Source organism: Chaetura pelagica, unplaced genomic scaffold (genome assembly GCF_000747805.2).
Source record: "Chaetura pelagica isolate M959 unplaced genomic scaffold, ChaPel_1.0 scaffold2, whole genome shotgun sequence".
NCBI classification, from domain to species: domain Eukaryota; kingdom Metazoa; phylum Chordata; class Aves; order Apodiformes; family Apodidae; genus Chaetura; species Chaetura pelagica.
The window spans coordinates 1,740,660-1,765,010 of record NW_009952796.1 but is presented as its reverse complement, the minus strand read 5'-3'; the positions used below and the strand labels follow the sequence as shown (position 1 = coordinate 1,765,010).

General features: G+C 37.1%; 1 protein-coding gene across 1 annotated transcript in view; it reads left to right on the top strand.

Moving 5' to 3' along the window:
- Window positions 1-24,351, top strand: part of USH2A (Usher syndrome 2A (autosomal recessive, mild)) — a 393,962-nt gene that overhangs the window by 240,428 nt on the left and 129,183 nt on the right. Inside the window, exons 38-40 of the mRNA XM_009994736.1 lie at window positions 11,378-11,528; window positions 11,719-11,861; window positions 20,081-20,709. Of these exons, the coding sequence (XP_009993038.1) occupies window positions 11,378-11,528; window positions 11,719-11,861; window positions 20,081-20,709 (923 nt within the window). The remainder of the gene's footprint in view (window positions 1-11,377; window positions 11,529-11,718; window positions 11,862-20,080; window positions 20,710-24,351) is intronic.

Sequence of the window (24,351 nt, the reverse complement as noted above, 5' to 3'; positions counted from 1 at the left end):
TGCTGATGATTGGACTCTGAGTTAAGCAGCTTTAAATTTTCTGTGATGCATATTCAGCCTTTTCAGTCTATGTTTTAAAAATGAACAAAGTAGAGGAAGTTTTCCCAGCCTCTACTTTTTGTCAAAAGATTGAACAAAATCTGTGTTACAGAGTAAGTATCGCCAAGGTATTTCCTTTACCTCAACATATGGTGTATGGTATGTGGAGAGTGGAGTAAATACTGTGACATGACTTGTGGCATATAAGGGAAAAAACGGTCAGCTTGGCTTGGGTTTAAATAAAGCGTGACGGTATTACTAAGATTTATAATCAATTAGGCCACACAATTTTGAACAAGACAGTAGCCAAGGTCTTTTCAGTCAAAATATTTGGGAATAGATCATCCATTGTTGTGTATTGGCACACTTCCATAAATTTATGTGTTCTTCAACATTATCCGAGGAAATGAAACAAAGAGTTAATTCATATAAGTGGTTTATTCATTAAAAGTAGTTAGAACTGGACATTAGCTATTGAGTAGCTACTTAATAATGCTGTACGAACATTCATAAGTGGATGGGTCAGGTGTGAAAGATGGTAATAATTTTAACCTGTTTATCAGATAAGGCAACTGTATATTTTACACAGATTATTTCCATGTGTGAATAGGCTTGTCTGAATTGCTTTTTATTCACCTTAAATATTAAATATTTTGCTTCAGTGGGTAACACCTGGATCATATTTCTGTCAATTGAAATGCTGTTTTTAGTGGGGAACCAATCCATAAAAACAGTTAGGAATTTCTTGCCATTGTTAAGTGTCATCTTTTGTATTTTATCATAGTTTATCTCTGTTAGAGCACAGGCTAATAAAACATCAGGATTATTCATCCCAAAGTGACTAACATTCCCATCACCCACTTACTGGTCAGCACAATCATCTCTGGGTTCATATAAGCAAGGTAGGCAGATTACTGTCCATCTGTCCTGTTGAAACTCTGCTGCTGTGGAAAACAAAAGAAAAAAAAAATATTTCCTGTGAGAAGAGACAGAACAGGTTCTATTGTAATCCAGGGCTAAAAAAACTTTCTGGTCAAGGTGAAGCAGCATACACATCACCAGCAGAGGGGCCAGAAGGAGCAGGTCCTGAGTTTTAGGCATTTGTGGATCTGGACGTCTGTTGTTCATCAGTGCTGATATTCAGCATGAGCATCAGAATGTGATCCTACTGCTGCTTTCTAATACAGCTTAATTTATTGATACTGCAGCTGTTGAACTAGACTGTAACGTGAAGTGACAGCCATAGAATTGCAGGTGGCAATTTTGAGAAGTGATAAGAATTCTTGTTTACTCTGTAAATGTGATAGTTCAGATTTCTCAGCCTCATGTATTACATAAAAGAACAATATAGTGTTTTGCTGTTATCTTCCTAAAAATAATAGTTTTATTTTCAGAACTAATTGTTTTATTCTGCTCTTTGCCATTGTGCAGATTACCCCTCTGAGAGTTGTGCGTGTTGATCAATTGCAGGATTTTGTTATATAGGGAAAAACACTCCATACTGTTAATGATGACAGATACAATTAAATTAATTCTCTGCCATCTCCTTTGATATACACAGATTTTCCCCATTAATATTGATGGACTTTAGAGTAACAAGCACATGTTGAGAGGGAAGCAAGCCCCTGAATGTTGTATTTTGCTCTTTGTGGAGCTGACTATATCACTTTCTATCTAAACGTAAAGAAAGCTGCTGACGGTTTTGATATATTAAATTATAACTGAGAACTAATTCAAGGATCAAAGATGCTCTTTGGGAGAGATCACTTTACTGGTAGGAGAAATCATTACCTTTTTTTCCCAGTCTCATATATTTGTACTGTACGTCTTGGAAATATCATTCCCTACAGTTTCTGAATCTTGATGTTTAATTTAACACAAAGGTCTTTGAGCAGCACAATGGCAAGAGGGGCTTCTGCTAGGAAAACCTCATAGAAGGAAATTGAAATGTACATGTTTTTTTCTCATTTATCAAAGAAGTGCAAAAATCTAAACTGACATTTTATATTAAATGAATTATGAACTGTGTACTTTGTACCTAAGGGAACAACAACTAAATTAGACTTTTGTTAAAAAGAGAGAGAGAGGAAAAAATAGGCTTTTAATAAAATATATAGACATTTTAGGTATTTTGTCTGAGCCTGACATATGCTGTACTTTGCAGAAGAAAACTATAGAGTATAGGCTCTTCAAAGGCTGTATGCTTGGAATACCTTGGAGTGAATTGAGAAGCAGGTTAAGATAATACACAAACCAGACTTTCTACTTAATAAGTATTATTGCTTTTATATTTTTGTTTTCAGCTTCATTCAACTGAGGTGAGCAGGAAATATAATATGCTTTTCAATAGTTTGAAAATGAAGCAAAGCAGTAATTTCTATTTATTTATTTGTTTGTTTGTTTATTTTTACTTCCATTTGTGAGAGTATGGTTGCTACTGAAAAAGACTTCCAGGGAGCAAAATTTTAGAAGACAGCTGACTGAAGTATAAGAGGTAAATTCTCAAAGAATCATATCCTCAGTATTTGAAGGGCAGGACTTTCACCATCTTTAGGTGAACAGCACTTCTTGCAAGCAAAGAGGAGACTCCCAGTGTGTAAAGTTAGAGTTTGTAATGTTTATGAGATTTTGTAAATTCCAAATTACTGCATTTCCTTCACAAATTTCAGTCATAATATATTTATTTCAGTGCATGGAAGACTCTCTGATAGTGTGGTGATAAGCACCTACACCTTAGAGAAAATGGTGAATGAGAAGATAAAATTCCATGGTTTCTGTGGTAACATATTCCCTATTGCACTCCTATGACATTTTTTATATACAAACAAAATACCCAAGAACTAGTTGCTTTTCTCATATGCCATATGCATATATTTCATAAAAATATATTTCAGAAGATTAAGTAAGTTATAATATGCAAAAGCTTTCAGGAACTGTGCAAACTCCTTGCAGAAAACAGTAGTGTAAGAACAGTAATTACAGGAATATCATATCATGATCACATCACAAAATCTGAAATACAATAACAGCCCTAGTGTTGTTTTATATGAGCACCATCAGGAGACTAGAACCAATACTAAAGCTTTATTTAAGATGTATTAATCGTGGAACATCCTCAGGTGAGATATGCAAACATACTCACACCCAAAGAGGCAGTGCCTTGATCTTTGTGACCTTGTAATTCCCAGTAATGCCAAAGTCATTTGATCCCGTAATGTGAGTCTGCTCGCACACACATTGTATAAACAACTGGTATTTAATTTAGTTTCAAGTAAGGTAAGAGTTTTTCTCATTTATAACTGAAACTTTACTTTTCTTATTCAACAATACTGATTCTCTTTTTCTAATTTTTCTCTCTATTTACAAATCAAAGTACTATTTAGTGTTAGTTTAAAAAAAACATATAAATGCCACTGGATGTGTCAAAGTGTAAATGCACAGTCTTTTGTTACAGAAGGGGAAGGAGAGGTGACAGCTTGAAAAGGATGCAGTGCTTTGGCAGAGCCACAACAGAGAGGTAGTCCCCTCCAGGCATGCTGGAGAGTCTGACTTTCTAGCCATGCTAGGTGTGGAGGAGGTGAGAGGGATAGGGACATCAACTGTAGGTGGGAAGACTCACTTTCTTCTTTCTCAACACCTGCCTCCCATTTTCCCTATAGACAATGACAATAGACAAGGGGGTTTTGTGCTTACCACATATGGCATAAAGAAGTTAATTATCAGCAGTTAACCAAATCCAGCTCAGTGCTGCCTGGGTTATTAGGAGCAGAAACTTTTAGGAAACCTCTTTTCGTCCTTTTTCTGCAAATAAGGAAAAACTTTGAGGAGGGAAATGTCTGTTATGGCTTCAGTTGTTTCATGGCCGAAAGATAGTCCAGTGACCTGGAATGTCAGAGACACCTGTATGACTCTCGAGAACTAACAAGGCTGCACCACTCACTGTGCATAGTAGCCCCCTAACATCAGCTGATCTGTCATCTTGTCAGATCCTTTTCTATTTATGGACACTTTTGAGCTTAGATTTCATCAGAAACTGTCTTATTTCACACCATTCTCTAAGTGCTGCACAGAAATGTATGGATTTGCAATAACTACGAGTAATCTTATTGAAGATCTAATTTATTTTCAAACCTGCATTGTTCTCCAGTCTATATGTATAGGCACTTATAAACCGATGCTTCTGTCAAAATGCACATAAACTGGCACCACTTTAGTTTTCTGCCAGCAGAGTGGACTGTTCTGTGAGTCCACTGGCACGTTCATTCTGCAGGTGTGCACATAATGCTGGCATTTGAACCAGGAGACTTCTTATTTAATGAGAACATTCAGCTCTTTTCTAATATCTCACTTTCTCTAACCTTCAGTTGGTTGCTGTATTTTCTTAGTTCCTTTTGCCACGCTGAGTGGAGATACCACAACAATCATTTGTAGAAACCACATCCACTAATTCAAGTAGAATGCTGTGTTCTGATTTTGAACATCTTATGTCATGCTTTTCCTTTTAATCATAGAATAAAAGAATATTTTAAAAATAATTTAAAAAAACTTGTGCTTCAGATTGAGGCATATGTTTCTTGTAACATCACCACCTCTGTGCCTTTTCCTTTTTCTTTGTCCTTCATCTTATTAGGGTCCCCTTCATTGAATTATAAGGCAGAAAAAGAGTTCATCAGGAAACAATCTTATGCATCTTCTTTCCACAAAACTGTAAGTTGTCTCATTTCTAGTAAAAAAAAATAAATTGTTTAGCCTGATGGACATTTGAAATCTTTCTTGCAGCAGTTTAATCCCATTAGGGCATGTCCTTTTTCCCAGGACACAGATTCCCTTTGTCTTTGCAAAACTTCTGTGACGCTGAAGATTCCTATATGTCTATCCCTTTGCTCTTCTATTATTCTTTTAAGCTACTTAGGTTTAAACTTTCTTTCTTGGTCTTTTCCCAACCATCAGTAATACAATTTGCTTTCTTTTGTTTCTTTTGGGAATCCCCTATTTCCAGAGCTATCTAAGAACTGTTTTGTTTCAAACATGAAGTAAAAAGCGTAAAAGCCAGCTTACAGTTCTTTGAAATGTTACAATCAACATAAAGAATTTTCCATTTAGCTGAGTTGCTCCTCACAATCAGCCTACAAGACTCTCACTAGAGAAGTTTCTATCAGTGTGGAAGCGAACATACCTGCCTCTGGTCATAGCTCTCTGCTTGCAGATATCTGTTGTTCTGAAATTCATCTCTAAAGCTGCTTCACGTGGGCAGCTGAAGCTGTTGCATGGAGAAAGATAGGATCTTGTTCCCTCTGCTCTTGCCAGATCTGTTTCCCTAAGTAAAAAGAGGCAGATCTGAAAGCCTTTTCACAAGAGATTTTTCATTTTCCAGTAACCAGAGTCACAATTAACCCTCAGGAGCTGTGTGTATAATTGTGATATCTGCTTGATTTTGTAATATCAATCCTTATGTTTTTTTCCCCATAGTATTTTTTTAAAAATCAGTTTTATGATATGACAGCTATTGGCTAAGGCATCCTTTTAAACAGTCTGATGGATAATAGCTTTGCTAGGCAGTCATAAATTCCGTCCAATGCCTTTATTACAGGTATTAAAATAATTAATCATTCAGCTAATTGCTTATTGGCATTCTTTTGTAGCTTTTAGTTTAGCAAAGTTCTCGCTAAGTAACATGGATAAACTTCTATCTAGCATGAGACAGGTTACTTCTTATAAAAAGGTAAAGGTGACAAATCTAGAAGACATTTTTATAAGGTTGACCTCAGTAAAATATAACACTTAGGAAAGGACCAACTCTTACACATAATTTTAGTTGAGACCCATATCTGGTTTGCAGATGCTGAAGTTGTACATGAAGGAAAGTTCATTAAAAGAAGGGGGAGGTCTGATTTCTTTTTTCACTAGAGCAGTATTAATAAGGAACAAGTAAACCTGCTTTGGGTTTTCCAAAGGCAGTTGTCTGTACTTCAGGTCTGCAGGTCATGGAGTAAAGCCTGAAACTGATTGTGGAGTTGATTTTCAGGACCCTACTAAAACTGTACTCTGTAACTTGTAATTCCAAATAGTGCAAGCAGGGGAAAATTTGCAGTTAGAGCTTCCCCACTCAATCCAGATAAAGGTAGATTTTTCAAACTTCTTATTTTCAATTTCCAAGTGATATTGTGCCTTACAAGTAACATTAAAGATTAGCGCTAGAAGTGAAAATATTTACAAAGCCTCTCCTTTTCATATGAAAGTACTATTATAGCATAGATCTGATGTATTAAATAGGACATCACTGAGAGAATAAGATATTTCTGTACCCTGTTTACATTATATTTCAAAAAATAAAATTTCATGAATGTGAGGTGTGAACAAAAAAGAAGTCCACCATGGACCTTCCACATTTTATGTTCCAAAGTGCCTGGATGTGTGTTGAATAAGAGGTATGTTGTCCCTGGTATATGTGTTATTAGATGGAGATATATCTATAACTGAAAACATATATCATTGAAATTCTAAAATTAAAAACAAAAATCCAATGATACCCTATGCGTTCTTTAGGCATTGGGTTGGGTGAAAACAAGATGGTTGAAAGTATATATTAAATGAAAAATCAAGAACAACGGTGTGTATTTGCTTTACACTGAGTAGGAAAGATAACTGGGAAAAGAGGGTTTAAAACCAAACCAGAGTAAAGTTCAACGAACCTGTGAAGATAAGAAACAAAACCAAAAACAAAACAAAACAAAAAAGCAATCTTCTGCTTTCCCAGTAGATAAAGGTTTATAACTAGCATGTCCTTCTAGTGATGACATATAGCCCAGCATCATAGCCTGTCTTTCAGTTAAATGAAACAAAAACACATGGCCATGTTGAGAATTATGGAGAGTGCAGTGACTGGAATTATTTGGGCTGTGCAAACAAGTAGATAACAGGCATACCTGTGAAAACCGGGAGAGACAAATGTCAACATATAGAACATATTGCCATAAAAAGTGCTGTAATGAGATGATCTCAGTATGGGTACCTAAAATAGAAAATGAATCAGGAGTATCTAAACAACCACTGCAATGAGATAGAGAAATGGGATTTGTGAATTGAACCTGGAAAAGAGTGAGAGCAGGCATGACAGAACAAGACATTTATCTGAACGCAGTCTGACTGAAACTTTTCTTTGCTGTTATGGCACAAGCTGTTTTCTCTGTAGTGAAAGACCTGCAGTTATCTTTTGCATACATGAGTATGAAGAATATTTTGTTAACATGCAAGTGCATCATCCATGCTAAATATTTTACATATGCAGATGTGGCAAATTGTAGAGTTACATTTACATGGCTCCAAGCTCTTCTAGCTGCCTATATGCAGATATTATGGATACAGCAGGGCCAATGTATCTGATCACTGTTAAAAGTGGTGTTGCTTCACTTCAAAGTTGGTATAACTTTACACCAATTTGGTAGATAACAAATTGAACTCTACTGATTTTTCTGTCTCTTATTAAATATTGGCAGCATAGACATTTTATAACTAAATAATAACTTATTGTCCTAATGATAGTTCACCTTTAATAATAATACTTAAATTCTTCTAGTTTCTGAAAATTTAAAGCACATATATATCCTTGTAATAAATATAGTTAATATATCTCAGAAAAACAGGCTTTCAACATGGAGTAAATATTTCAGTATAGTCATTTAACACAACGCTTCCTGCCCTAAAATAAATAATTACAAAGCTGACTACTACTACTTATGTTGCTTAGGAAGGAAATTGAGGCAAGAAGTTGAAACACTTTTCAAAGACTCCTTAGCACATCAGTGGCTGTGCAGGGATAAGATCTTGACTCTTCTGCATGTACCTGATAATCTCGAATAAAATATGTCAGTGTCAGTTTGAAAAAGTCTTCACTTTATATTATTTTTTGGGCTTTTTAATAATTCTTTGATTAAAATTGACATCTGGTTGAGGTTTTTTTTTCTACTTTTATAGTCTCGTCACGTGCAAAGAGTGACTTTCTGCCCTGCTAAGGGGGGATTTACTTGGCTAGATGTTGATTCAGTAGGTTGCAAGTGGAGTGGTTGCCCCTTGAGGGTCATATTGAAGCTTGAGGGAAGCTTTTTGAGCAACATTGCATCTTAAAGACAATATATCAAGCTGATAGATACATGGCTCTTCTGTTGAGAAATTCATGGTAGAATTATTGCTGGTTGCCAGTTATTACTTGGGTAGTAAGGAGTCTCTCAGGAAGAGGGATTGGATGAAAAGGGTTAAGCTGAGGGAAATGTTACACTGAAGACCTTGGTGATGAGGAGTGTCTGAAATAGTCAAAGGATGCTTTGTGTGCAATTTAAAATTACTGGTTTTGCGGGGAAGTGCTTTGTACTTTTAGACATCAAAGTGTGATTAGTTTAACAGAGCACCTTTCTCATTACAATTCATCAGTGACTTGACAATTTCTTTGCTGCACCCTCTGCCTCCCTGCCCCATTCCTTTGGAAGTGCAGAACTGGGGACACACTCTCTAGTGCATAACTGAGGACATTCTCTGACAGGAAGTCTTTCAGATGGGATAAACTTGCTGTATATTCTAATGTGTTGGTTTTTAAGTCCTGGGCTACACTTGTACTACAGGTCAGTTGACTTTCACATTTTCTACTCTTTCCTATGCTGTGCTTTTGTTGGTAGAAGAGATTTGAACAGTTAGCTGAGATTACCTACGCCATTAAAATAACATCCTCACTATGAGTTGTTATTTACATTTAGACAGCTACCTCTTTGTTTTTGATGAACATTCCTGTATCGCTATAATAACCACCACTATATATACATAAAGCTTAATCGAAGCTTTTACTTTGTAGATCTCAAAAAGCTTTATAAAGAAGGATAAGTATTATTATCTCCATTTAACAGATTGAGAAATGAAAGACAAAGGTGAATTGATGTGTCCTGACACAACTGGAAATAAGTTTAACACTTTTCCCTCCTCAGTGAGTTGTTCACACTGTCTCCTCAATAACAATGTGACCTTTGGCTTCCTGGCCAAATTACAGCTCAGCTAATTAGGTTCATTTTTACATGTAGCTTTTTTTTGCTGTGTAGAATTTCTGTGCACACATAAACAACTGGTGCATTTAAAGCTACAGACAATTCAGTTTTAAATGAGGTAATACCTTGCTTTGAAGGAATATTGAGTTGTTCTATTAGTGTCAGCTTGAGAAAACACTTTAAAACTTTCCAGTAATTCCTGTTAATTGTGCCATCTTTCTCATGCTGAAAGTTTGCTGAGTTTGTCTGCTGACAACTTCAGGAATCACTTTGTAAAGGGTTGCCAAATTAATTCATTATTATCTATGAGTACAGTACTTTACATCCATAAGATTTAAAAACCCTCTTATTGCACAACTTAATTCCAGTATTAGTTATGTTGCTGATAAACAGAACAATGTAAGTGAGTTACATGTATGTTCTCTATTTTACTGTAAGAGTGAAATTTAATTCACAGAGGCATTTTGTGTGCAGTTGTTTGGTTTTGATGGCTCAGCTGGAGGGTATCTGGGGGGCTGTTAAATCAGCCACCTTCTCTCTGAGTTGAGGTACTCACAAGCTATTCATTGGCCTTGAAGGTGCTGGCAAGAGATTTGCAGACCATGAACCTTAGTCTTGGACATCTCCTGGATTTGGAACCAGGAAGAGTTCAGTTTTACTTGGGATTTACTGGAGCTTTATTGGCTAGATCTAGAGAGCAGCAGCAGGAGGGACCATCCAAAAGCAGCCAGGCTGGCTCAAGTCCCAAAATGTTAGGTTGTCTTTATCACAGCAACAGACAGGAGGAGTGAGTGAGGAAAGCTAGAGATCCTGTTCCACTTCATTTTGACCTGAAAGAAACAACAGAGTTACAGGGCTAGGGGCCATTTCTCAGATATAAAACACCTAGTAATAACCCAGGTAGCCCAGCTGCCAGCTTTTAGTTAAAATTTCTTATGAGAAATGGCAGACCTTGAACTTAAGGGAAAGGGAACAAGTCTCTGGAGGAAGCCATGTCTTGTGCCTTTCTATGTAATACAAATTGGAGCTGGAGCTGAACAATTTTGAAGTTCTCCAGTCAGAAGTATGTATAATGAGAGTAAAACTGCCAGATGCTAATTCACATATCTCTGTATATAGATGTCAGTATAAATAAAAACTATCATACATGACTGATGACTTTTTTTTTTTTTCCTGGGCCAATGCCATCCTTCCATTTCTTTCAGGGAGAGAATGATTCAGCCAGTATATCACAAAGTCTGTTCCTTTCCTCTTAGTAACCACCTCATACACAGGTGGTAAACAAAAATCATAAAACTTACTGTAAAATACTGTTGATTCATCTTACAACTTGTGCCCCAAGACTTACAGCTGCACCTTAAGTCATAGATCTGTGAGACTTTTTATTTTCCCAGTAGAGAGAAGGAAGAAAAGAACAGCAACAAAAAAACTCCAACATCTGTTAGAAAGACCAAAGAAAGAAGCAAATGGTAACTACTGGCCCATAAAAAGCAGGACTATTATATAATAATTTAAATTACAAAGGCAGTAACTTTCCCATGTTTTAACTCTCTGGAAAAGAGCTACAGAGCTAGAGCTACAGAGGTGCACTATACTTAAAGGTTCCAATTATGCTTATACAGAGAAAGTTTCTTCAACAGGTTGTTTTCTTCTTAAAGAAAAACAAAGCCATAAACTCATGGGTGCAAACTGGTATAGTTCTTCTTGCTGCATGCAGTGAAAATTGAAGCAGTTAAAGGTCATTGCTGGGCTCATTACTGACAGATTTTGATCCACAGATTCCTGGCCTTCATAAAAATTAATTTCCTTAACAAAACAGTGGGCTAGAGACTGAGACTTCAATTAATCTAGTTTGATTTCTAGCTAAAGACCTTTTAACCTTTAAAATTTCAACTGCTTTATTTTGAAATTATTATTTATAAGAGTTAGAAAGTATCTGAATTATAAAAAGCCAGATCAATTTTACTCTTGCTGAGTAACATTTCTGTAAGCATTTCTTTAACTTCTCAGGGTGACAGAGCTGGGCACAAGGAGTAGATAATCTTTGAACAGGTGGTAGGGAATATGTTGCTTCTGAATTACTTATGGTGTTTGGAGGTTTGCTTTTAGCAAAGTGATATTCATGCACTGGAAAGAAGAAATAAGGAAATAGCATTGTTCAGTAGTGAAAATGTTGAACTAAATGGACCATGTTAACATTGCTGTTGATCCTGAGGAACAGTTTTTCCAGTATATGGAGCATTTTGTTTCCACCCAGCATATGTTATCCATGGTTTTCTCTGCTCTAATTCATCCATGTTTTTCAACAGCTCCAGATGGCGTGATGCCTCCAAGGCTTTCATCTGCCACTCCAACCAGTCTTCAGGTTGTCTGGTCTACTCCAGTTCGCAACAACGCCCCAGGCACACCCAGCTACCAGCTCCAGATGCGGCGGAGGGATTCTGCTGGTGACATTTTAGAGTACGCAGACCATAGCAAGGCCACCACCGAGTGCTGAGCAGGAAAACTCCCATTATCTTGAATATGACTCACCTTTAGGGTGGCTGGTTTTGTTACAAGACATTGAATGTTTTAGTCTTTCTTTTATGTGCTGGGATGTTTAATGATGTAACTCATGCTGCTTTTTGTTTGGTTGGTTGTTTTTTTTCAGTTTGCTTTCCAGCCCTACTGCTTCCTTACAGCACAGGGTCGGAGATCTCGAGCCATACACTGAGTATGAAGTGAGAGTTGTTGCCTCCAACGGTTATGGCAGTGCTTTTAGCAACTGGACTTCAGTGACTACAGCAGAGGACAGTAAGCAGTCTGATCTTATTTAGCTCCCTTTAGCAGAAAATATAAATAACAGTTCAGCTGCCATTGCGCATAATTTATCTGGGTATCTAGTTTTCTCAGTTAAGATGCAATAATGTATTTCCTTCCTGAATATTAACTTATAATAATAACTCCTAAGGGATCAAGTATATGGTCTTAGATTTTCATAAGCCATTTATATTTAAATATATGTTTTGAGAGTCAATATTTTATTTTTTTATATAATATCCCTCCATGCACATGTGTTCATACATGGTTAGTTTAAGGCTCACTGGTAAGAACAATGTTGTGAGTGGTGTTCCTTTATATTCAAGGATTTGATTCTGATTTCAGTCGTATCAGAGAAAATAAGTTGAAGTTAATAGTATATGACAGTTGTCTTGTCTCTGTGTTGAGAATACCTAAGCTGTACCACTGCAGAACAGAACTTCTCTTTCCCAATGATCTTTTTTAATTCAAAGTGGTGATCTACTGGTCTGAAATTGAGCTTGTCATTGCCAGTCCCATCACTTACCTCATTAGTAGTTCAACCTTCTGCAGACTCACTCCACATAACTTGTCCAACAGCCTCCTGATTTAGCAAACAGGTATCAAGCATGTAGGTACAGTCATTCAGTTGGCAGGATAGGATTTTGCCCCTCATACAATATTTAAGCAGAAACATATGACAAAACTTGAGCTGGTTGTACATAATGCATATATAAAATACATAATTTTCTACTTTCTTAAAGAAACTGAGCTATCTGTTTCACCTTACAATGTAGCAGGATATCTAAGAGCACACTTTTTTTGGGGGAGCACAGAAGTGCATTTAAAAGGCATCACTTGTTAGTATATGTAAAAATTATTTTTATGTTAAGTAGTAGGTGTAGAATTTTAAAATTGTCTTTTGGCGTTATTAGGGACAGGACATGCATTCCTATATACTCTGTGAATGTATAGGTAGAAGTTACCTGCTGCATAGAACTTGGATGGTCTTTGTGAAATCCTACCCTCTGCAAAACCTGGCTGCAAAATGCCTTAAGCTAGTATGGAAGTGTTGTGGTTTGGGACAACACAACAACAAAAGGAACAGCTCCATGGCTACTCACTCTAACTCCCCCCCCCACACACACACACTCTGGGTTAAGAAGGACAAAGCTCATGGCTTGAGACAAAGGACAAGGAAGGTTCTTCACTGATTAAGGTCCTGGGCAAAACAGACTCAACTTGGGGAAAAAATAATAATTTAATTTCACACCAATCAAACACACACAGGACGCAGACAACACACAGAGCAGGGCTTGAAGATGTTACCCCACCTCTCCCTTCTTCCCGGGCCCAAATCACTTTGTTCCCAGTTTCTCTCCTTCCCCAGCACCACAGGAGGGAGGGGATGGGGTTTAGAGACAGTTCACAGGCTGGTGGTTCGTGCCGTGCCATCCTCCTCAGGAAGAAGGATTCCTTACAGTCCATCCCTGCTTCCCCACGGGGTCCCTCCCATGGCAGAGAGTCCTCCACGAACCTCTCCTTCATGAGTCCTTCCCACCAGGTCCGGAGCTGCTCCAGCCTGGCCTTCCCACAGAGTCATGGGCTGCTTTGGGAACAACCACCTCCCCTGGTGCCGGGGTCTTCCAAAGCTGCGCAATCCGAATTCACTGGCAGCAAATCCACTGGCCACAAAATCCAACTCCACTGGCCAAGTTCACCCCTCCTGGCACCCCAGGGAATGTTCCACCACGTTCCTCCATGAGTGCAGGGGCACAGCTGCCATCTCGCCATGGGCTGCAGGGAAACTTCTGCTTGGGCACCTTCTTCCCCTTGTTCCTCAACAACCACCAGCACCCGCTCTCCTCTACCAGCACCACTCTCCCTCTCCAGCATGGCTCTTCTCCCCCAAGTGCTTCTCTGCTCAGGCATTATGTTATTTTTTTCATGTGTGTGTTAATCTATTGTCCCTCTAATGGTTCTTTGGCTGATTTTGGGGCAGGGGGAGCTTCTCAGCTTCTTACTGGAGCCACTCCTGGCGCCCTTCCCTGCTACCAAAAAACCCACCAAACCAGAACAGGAAGGTAGATGTTGCCAAAGGAAATTGAAGAACAAGAGAAAAACATAGTGCCTCTGCCAGTGTTTACACAATTAAATATTTTGAGATTAACAAACAACTTGCCTCTTCAGCTATGCTGCTGCGTCTTGTTCCTTAGCTTAAAACAAACTTCTGTGGTTCAGATACAAACTCCATGTCTCTGAGGGGAAAATTATTTTCCTGAAAATATCCTCTTCCATTTGCATTGATACTGCTAATGAATATAGGCTGATTTGCCCCCAGTATCCAACAACCTTTATAATTTACAAGAAGACCCCAGCTTTCAGTGGTGACAAGAACTCTGGTTTTGGTATCATTGTGCAGGGCTGCCATCTGTGAAATGATATTCAACTCAATTGCTTAAGACTGAGTGATTGTCATTGGGTACAAGCAGTATTTCTGTCAAGGTTTCAACATGGTTTTTATAAAACTGCCTATACTGACATCTTGTTGCCGAAGTACACTTAATTCTGGGCCCTGCTAACCAATAGACTCTGACTTTTAAGAGTACAATTTGACAGGAGAAATTCCCGTATCTCTTGCTCTCTTGAAATATAGGTGTGTACACAAGTTCTTATTGAATTTTACACAGTGAATATATGTCTGTTTTGTTTCACCAAAGCAAAAAATATCAGTGGGAATAAAATGTATATATGTGTGTGTGTTTACATGCACATACGCCTGATAAGGATGGATGTAAATCAACACATCCACTTTTAGAGTCAATAGACTTCTACTAATACAAGCTGATGATTTCTCAAGATATCTGCATATTATATATTATTTATAAAAATATATAGTAGTCTAGGAGGATATTAGGACTTATTAAGGAAAAATTAGAAAATGCTGCCATAAATATGTTTTGTATCTGATAATAAATTCTCCTAATATATAGATGAGTAGGACTGGGGTGTTTGATAGTGCAAGAAAAAAACACTGTAAATAATTTTCAAATATTTTCATTTACATGAGTGTGGCACTAGTAACTGCATTCCATGCATTTTTAAAAGTCTAATTCCCCCGTGCCAAATAACAATAATATATATCTCCTATTAATATTTTAAGGCCTGCTAAACATGTATTAATAAAAGATGTTTGTTCCAGTGATCTTGGTCAGTATAGCATCAGACTATTTACTGCCAGACAAATAGAAACAGTTGATGAAGTTTCTGGGTTAGTTGCTTTCAGTAACTTGAATGTAAATTTAAGGTGACTCTCTTGGAATCAATGGAATTGCCACATAACTGAGAGGTTGGTGTGTATCATTGAACCGAGATCAGAATTACATGCATTGCATTCAGAAATACAATTAAATTTTCTAGATATACAAAAACAAAGCAATCATTTAAGTTTTCCCTTTTATTATGGCAAGTCTTTGAGCTATCTGAGAAGGAAGCTGTAAAAGAGTTGGTTATAGCTACATGCAACTGGCCAAATGCTGTGTTCTTTTGGTGTAGATTTATGATTTGCAAAACAATATTGGCTGGTAGCAATCCACATGGTGTAATCTTGGATCAGAGGTTTAGTTCCCAAATGGGAAAGGTGCTTTTACTAGTGCTTGAGAAAATCCATGTTGATTTGAACAGCTAGTTTTAAGCTAGCAAAATTGCTGCTTCAGAGAAAAGCCACCTTTGCCTTTCTTTTCTTTTGGATATTCCAGAAACTGCCAGCAGTCTAACGAGTTACATACAACAGGACACCTCAGTCACCAGCATGTTTTAGTCTGTTGGGTCAGTGTACGATTCCAGTATGGACTTCTTACTGAATTCCTTTTATAGGCACCTGTCTTGGACTAGTTGGGAGAGAAGGTTTTGCGAATTGCCGATCAGACAACCCTATTATTTTATTTTTCAGTTCTTACATAAATGACTGCTCCTGTAATGTATCAGCTGAGCTATTTCTTCACAAAACACAGAAGCATTATTCTTATGATATATAGTATTATGGTGTGCTCTCCTTGTATGCTTCCTTATATTGATAATAGGCAGAGGCAATGCAGGAAAAGTGGGTTGATGATACAGTTCTCAGCTTTTGGAAGCCCTTGCTTTCTCTGCTAATTATATTCATTGTCTGAGAAGACAAGTCCCCTTGCTATGTAGGTTAGGTCCATATAATTTTGGCATATAAACTAATTCATAGTTGATGTGAATGTGATCACCTGTGCCTGAGAAAGATGAATGGACACTGAAGCAAGAGAAGACGAAACCTGGTGAGGTGATTAAGGGAAGAGAAAGTCATGTGAAACACATGACAAGGTGAATAGCTAAAGGACAAAAGGACAAATCAAGCTGAAGTAGTATTGTGGCAGATATGACAGGATTATTACATGTTAAATAGTACGAACTGCCTATGCATGCCTATAGATTAGGAATTAGAAGAAGTTTCTTAACTGGTAGGCTGGGGTTCTGGAACCAGTGTGCATTTGGAGCAGTAGTGGGCAAAAAGCCTGAATACTCTGAAGATGGCTCTTAATTCATATTTAAAGGGATTCATATGGAATGCATGTCATTGGATTTTCTGCTGGCTGCAGTTGGTAGTATATGAAAGGCATCACATTTTGTTAATATGTGTAATTTCATTGTCCATGTTCCTGAAAAGAGTATATTATTCAAGAATAAAAAGCACACAACATTTCATTTCTGCTCAGTTAGAGTTTCCCAGCAAATCAGGTATTTCTCATTATCTTTGAAGGGCAGTAATCCAGGTACATGTATCAATATATTAATGTAAGTATAGATTCCCCCAAAATGCATCCATGAGAGTATAGTTCTTCACTCCCCCAGTCTGTATAATAAGTAAACAAGTGAGTGATTTTAGTCAGGGATTTAAAAAAGATTAATGAAGATTCTGTGCCTTCATTTAAAGTCAAATCTGAACTTTTGAAACAGATGAGCAAAATAGCCTGCCATAAAAGATAATTTCATTTGCCAAAATGAAACTACCTTCTAGTATTAATACTGTAATGAAGTGGTTTGAAGTATGAACTAAGAATCTTAAGAAAAAAAGATGCCCACTGTTCTCATGTTCAGTAGTTACTTCTATAAACAATTACATCCATGTAAAAAGCTTTATGATTTTATTTTCATCATTGTCAGGCTGAGCTGTGTAGCTGTCATACTTTGCGGTCTTCCCTCCAGTGACAAGCACATTGACAACATGTTATACTCCACATTGATTTTACAGTTAAGGAGCTGATTGTGATATATAGGGATTTTAAGAATTCAGCTGAGAGGCTGACTTTTGCCTTTTATCATTCCATTAAAATTTTATAACCATCTTTTTCATGTCATTCCATCCATGAATTCTTACTTTAGAAAGTGATAGCTGCTGCTGTGAGCATAACTTTTCTCATGTTCAGAGCTTTTTATTGTGTTAGCAAACTATCCCAATTATAGTTAATACTCATGTTTTACATAATTGTGGTGACCCTTTCAACCAAGCAGTATCATGCTAGTTGATTTGTATATAGAATTAGGTGATTCTGCTTGCCATTTAAAAAGAAGCTACAGAGAATGAGTGTTGGGGACCAGGATTTAATGCTTTACCATCCAGTGGGGCCAATTAAGCATCTCTCAAACGTCTTGTTTGAACTCAGAGAGTCTTAAAAATCTCTTTTAAAAGGGCAGTAGGGAATGTGTGGGTAAGTATGCTAGATACCAAAATCTGCTTTGTTGAGGGGAAGGGGAGGGACTAGGGGGACCTAAAGTTTAAGTCTGACAGCTCCTCCCATACATTACAGATTGTCTCTAAGGAATACCTCTACACTCTGGGGGGGTTGAAGCTCAGTTTCGACTAATTACTGTGAATGTCTCACCTGTAATGCCAGCAACTTATTTGGTAGGAATAAAAAGGCTTATCTTTTACCTCACAACAAACTGCTTGATTGTTGTGGGGTTTTTTGTTCTGTTTTCCTTCTGCAGATGATTGCAGTATGTTAGTTTATTTAAGAGGTATAAGAGATAAAATGTTAGTTTGTAGCTCAATGTTAAATATATCTTTTACCCCCTCCCCTCATTAAACTGGAATTTACAGCAACTTATTTCCAAGCTTTTCAATTCCAGAGCAAATTTTCCTCTTTCCCTTTCTCTCCAGCACATTTTTTTGTGTTATGGAATATGTGTCTAATTTAGGTTTACACTCCCCACTTCTCCATCTTTCAGTGAATTCTGAATAATGGACCAAAACTTGTTCCAGCTTATGACCTAATTGATTTTGCCCAAGCATACATGCAAATAGAGTTGGATTTCTCTTTACAACAGATCATCTTTTATACTTGTAAAATCAGAGATCTAAGTTAATCCTAGAGTGAACAAGCATTAAATATAAAACTCTGTCGTTATTATCACTGTGACTGAAACAGGATTTGTGCTATGGATGAGTTTTATGGAGTTGTTTTGTGATGCATCATATAATGCAAGAAAAAAACAGTTACTTTTCAAATTTAAAAGGAAAAAACCCAAATTTGTTATCTCAATTTTGCATCCGTTTCCACAGGCATCAGTGGAATAGTCCTGATTTACTTCTCTCTGTGTGTAAGAGGAGAATAGTGACTTCTGTTTGCTTCAACTGTTACTCTAAAATACAGAAGGAACAACTCACTGTGCTGGATTTATTTGTTTTCTAGGGTTCTTTATTTTCCCTCTCACTCTCTTCATCTTTCCACTTAAAAATTCTCAGGAATTATTTAACTTCTGGTGAAAATATACTGTTCCTTGTGGTTTGGACAATATACTGCTTCACTAGGAATTAAATATTGGTTTTGTTGACTACTGTGGAATTCAGCATATGCTATGTCGTGTGTCCTGGAGACCTAGCACAAATACAGTCACTAATGAATTTTAAATTTTCAACCCATAACTTTTGATACTCACCCTCCTTAAATCCCCAAACCTAAAGCTATTTTAAACAATTACTAAATCCAAGTACATATAGATTTTTTTAAAGATTTCAATAAAATGTAACGTTCAGAGAAAAATCTCATAAATGTCAAATTTGCTGTGGGCAGAATACAGGGAAATGTAGTATTTTCTTGATCTGCTGTAGCAATTTATAGATTTCAGGACGTGGTTTATAAGAATGCTAAATGTTCTGGAATTACAGCTGTTACTGATCAGTGATTGAGCCAGATTTGTGTTATTGCACCATGTTCTTGCTTGTACCTAGAGAGCAGTAAAGCCTCAATATAATAAAAAGCACCTGCATTTTAAATGAAATTTCAATTGAAAAACTTAACAGCCCTTCAAATTGCAGAATTTAACGCAGCTCAGTAAAGCTTAAATAACACTTTACCTCCACAGGCTGAGGGTTTTGCATTCAAGGTGACTTGATTGTGTCGCATGGTGAAATTATTTACAATTAAGGAATTTCTCTGGAGGGCTGCAGAGTATTTGCTGTTCCACAACACCTATGCAGGCATATGGTCGGTCTTTTTCAGTATTCATGGAAGCTCCTGAACCTTTATGATAATTGAATCAGTTAGAGTGCTGAGTGGAGCAAGCATAAAACCTGTTAACCTAAAGGTCAGATCTGTGCATTGTTTATTTATCAGTAGGTGAAAGAGCTAAATCGGCAGCTTCTGTCACAGTTGCAGTAAAAAATCACCTATAATATTAACAGAGAGTAGATAAATTGCAAAAAATGGATTAGAATTATAAACAGAATGAAGTAAAATATTGAATAAGTAATGAGAGATGCAGTAGGGACTTACTGAGCTGAAAAATATGCAGCTTTGTTATACCTGTGCCAGTGGTTGCAATTAGTAGCTAGAGCTCTAGAAAAAATATCAACCAAAGCTAGAACTGCAGTGCTATACTGTTACTTAGCCTTACACTTTCTCCACATGCTAACAGCATTGATAGTACACTTTTGAGACACTGGAGGAAAAAAAGATGCAGAGAATGAGGGAGGCAGGTTAGGGGAAAGGTGGGCTTATACTGAAGCTTGCCTTTGAGAAGAGAGCTGCATTCTTCCCTTGAGTAGCTGAGCCTACAGTTTCTGAAGAAATAGGCTGGTAGATACGAAATTCTTTTGTCATTTTGAGACTTCTTTAATGAGTACTGCTTGCTAATGCTGGCTTTTAAAATCAAAGACCCTCAGTAATTTCCTTTTTTTTTTTTTTTTTTCTTTTCTGTTACAGAACCTGGACCTTTAGATCCACCACTTCTATTGAAAGTTATGGCAAGGGCAGCAAACATCACCTGGCAGCATCCTTTAAAGCCAAATGGCGTTATCACTCACTATAATATTTACCAAAATGGCCAACTGCATTCTACAGTGCTAGGAACCAGATCTAATTGCACTGTACAAGACTTGCATCCTTACACAGTCTATGTGTTTCAGGTAGAAGGATGCACTTCTAAAGGATGCTCTCTTTCACCTGAGACCCCAGCAATACAGACTCTTCCGGATGCACCTGAGGGTGTTCCTGCTCCAGAGCTGTATTCTGATACTCCAACTTCTGTGGTCATATCCTGGCAACCACCAGCTCACCCAAATGGCTTGTTGGAAAACCTTACTATAGAAAGAAGAGTGAAAGGAACAGAACAAATATCAACTGTGGTGACTCTCCCTCTCAGTCAATCCATGAGCTATATTGATAAGAGCACTGCTCTGAGCCCTTGGCAGAAATACGAATACAGAATGCTGATGAGCACTCTTCACGGAGGCACGAGCAGTAGTGCATGGTCAGAAGTTACCACTAGACCATCAAGACCTGCTGGTGTTCAGCCACCTGATGCAGAAGTGTTGGGACCACATTCAGTGAAGGTAGGAACAATTCTTATTGCCTCATGGCTTTGGTACTTCTTTATATACAAATTGTGTCTTTGTGAGAGACATGTAGATTTCCTTGCTGCAGAGGTAGTTCAAGAATGACTGTGTCTGTCCTTTGACTCAAAAGCATTAGATTCCTTTCAATTTTTTTTCCTTTATACCAGCCTTTGACATTATACTCCCTTTCATTTTCTTCCTTACACACCTGATGTATTTTGAATATTAAACTTCCATGCTTACTTTTAAATCCCTAATCATATCAGAAAATTACCTATTACCTTCTCAAAAATTTCAAGGCTTCATTAAAATGCCAAGAAGTGAAAAGATTTCCTATGTAATTAAATCTTGTATATAATTGTCAGATTTTTTTAAAAGTAGCTAATGAATTAAAAAATAGAATTGTAGTTCTCCTAATTTACAGAAGAAGAGTCTTACAGGTCTACCTAGGAAGTTTTCAATTATTCACATCGTTCTGTTGGGAATGAACTCTAGAGGACAGGATAACTACCATTGTTTTGGCTTGCATACAAACTTCATTCAGGGGAAATTAGTGTAACCAAACAAGAGGGATTTTTGTAGCTTAGAATCGTCTTTTGTGTAAATATACACATGCTTCCATGGATTCAGTCTTGTACTAATGCCAAAGATATTGGTACAGTAGCTTGCTCACCAGAGCGCAAAACAAAGGACATTTGCATAAGATTGAAGTTCATCTGTTAGATGTATTATTTTTGGTATACATTGTATTTTCAAAAGGTAAACAGAGTGGTGTTACCAGTGTAGTCTAAATAGTACAAGGGTATGAATTTAAGCAGTAAACCAATGGTGATTTTTTTATTTGTTCATACATAATTTTAAGATACAAAAAAACTACTCACCATTAAAAAAATAATCCTAATCCTTTACAAAATATTTTTAATATGTAAGGAATTGCATGTTACCTCCACATTAATAGCAAATGAATTTGGTATGAATATAGTGGTTACTGTAAGAATTAATAATGATCGACCACTAGTAATTGTGATGAATTGCTGTTGCTCATTGAAGATCTGAGCAATCTACTTCCAGGATTCTGCCCTCTGTGCTTCTGTAAGTATATCTTAATATCCACCTCAATTTATAGTAAAGCATTTTTCATGGATTTACCAGAAGCAGCAATGCTGAGTAAACAGCAGCCCTGGTTCAATGGCATGCTTGCACACATGTCCACATTTTATGTCATGAGCTTTTACATATTAGCTTCAACTCTAAGCACAAGAATGAAGTCACCGCAACCTTTAATGATTCAGTTAATGTGATAAGGGCATAATAATTTTATATCATATCCATATTTTTTCTTTCTCCAAGTGCAGTCAACACCCAATCCTAATTCTAAAAGCTTGTGACTTATGAGAGGTCTTGTCATTCTTTACTAGATGTCTTTTCTTGGGACCAGAGGTGTGTGCTCAGTTGTAATTTTATTGTCTTTTGCTCACCTCCAAGATTAAGTAATCTACTATTACTGAAAGTCAGTCTGATCATTTATTTCTTCCAAAACCTGAAATCCGGAAGTGCAGTCTTCATTCTGTAATAATTTGATTTCAATGGGGCAATGCTTTTTAAATGTCTTCTTCTTTTTTTGTGGAACAGTTCAAATGGGTTTTTTTGCCTTCTTCTTTCCTAGTCAATCATTAACATTCAAAGCTCTATAGGGGTCCTTTAGTATCTATGTTGTACAACTGTCTGTATGAGTGTTGGTCATATTTGCATCACTGCTGCTCTTGTACTCAGGCTTGGTTTTTTCCACCTGGAAACACGTAGTTGATTGGTCTGCTAAGACTAATTTATGTTAAAGATGCTGAAACCCAGATATTTTTATTTCCATCACTTAGTTTTAGTGTTATTTTTTCTTGATTTTAAATATTTAAGTTAAAATGTTCAAAATAATTAAAAGTGGCAGTATTTCATTGAAAAAAAGTGACTTATGTATATGCCTTTACAAATTAACTCTTTTCTGAGTATCTGTCCTTCAGCAAAGAATATTTCTATCTGTGTACAATGTATTGGTATCCTTTGCTGATACGGTCATAAATTCTTCTAATTTATACAGTATTTTATTTTACTTAGTGTTTTTTAATTTGGTAATCTTTGTAGGGGGAGTTGGAAATAGTTGGTACAGTTGCTGTGCAGAGCGTATTCTACGGCTGAGACATTGCTTCTGATTTTTAAGACTTCTTAAAAATCATAACATTTTCTTACTTTTCCGGAGAGCAAGAGATTATTTTTTTTTTTTTAGCTTTTATTATTTCTATTTATCATATCTTTAAAAAATGAGAAAAGAGTTATACATGCAGAAGAGCTCATTGCACTTCATAACCAAAGAGATTATGGGCACGGCTTGTTGCACCCAGTGGTTTTCTTGTCTTCTGCTTCTTCACAGATGGGAGCATCAGAGGAAGCAACTGGGATTTCATTTTAGTTATTAGTCTTCTTAGAAGTCTGTCAAATGGATTAGCTTGTTAGTCATGGTCTTTCTTCCTTCTCTTCAATTTTATGGAAAGTTCACATCAGCATAGGAAGACTCTGAGGCCACCCAGTGGGCTCTGCCAAGGTGCCAAGTCTGTCATGTGATCCATGTGACTGTTGTGTGCTGGGAGAATAGGAGAAGAAAAAGGTACCACTTGTTCTAAAAATATTTGGGTTTTTTTGCTCTGATCTTTCAAACTAGGCTATAGATCTGAGCAGCTGCTCTGCAACACCCTTGTGTCACTTCAGCCCAGAAGTATGCTAGTTGCACAGGCAGAACAAATGTGAAGTATTGTGTAAGGTTGAAAAGTTTTCCTGTGTGCAAATAGGATGGATCTGATTTGGGATTGCTTTACATTGCTGCCTGTAAGTTCTGATGAGGGTCCCAGGAAGGGACACTTTCCCTCTTAACAGATCAAGCCCACCACACCTGCCATGTATATATCACCAATGTAGTGTGCAAATAAAATTTGTGGAATCTGCTGGTGTTTCACTATGCTCTCATCTTACTGAGGGCATATGATGGTAGCTCTTAAACACAGGATGGAAAACAAGCCATCTCTTTGGGAGGGGGATTTTAATCACCTCTTGCCCTGGAGAAGGCTGTCCTCCCAGTTTAGAGCGGAAAGTATTGGAAGGGCAGTGTGGGAAAGATTGGTGAGAGGCTCCTTTACCAAGCCACAGTTGCAAATCAATAGAGGCTTTCAGCTGTCAGTGCAACCAGTCCTTAAACCATGAGCACAAATATTTACTTCTACTGAAAACAGAGGGAATTTACAAAAAAAGAGAAACATATTTCTATTCCTTTATTTAGTCACAGAATCAATATAAATGATTTGAGGATGTGGAGAATTCAAAGTGCTCCAGTATAATACTCACTTGAGTATACGGCTTAATTTCATAGACAAAGGTTTTCACTCTGCAAGGAAGAAAATACCAGCACAGCAGGTCTCTCTTGGCATAAACACTTCTGATGTGTATATGCTTCTTTAACATTTAATTTTAATCAGAATGGACCAATATCTCTCCATAACATTTAGCTTGCTTTCTTCTGTGCAACAGAAAGTGTCAAGCTGTTGATAATTTTTAAAGTACCCATTTCTCTGACACCCGCATGATATTTTTTTAATA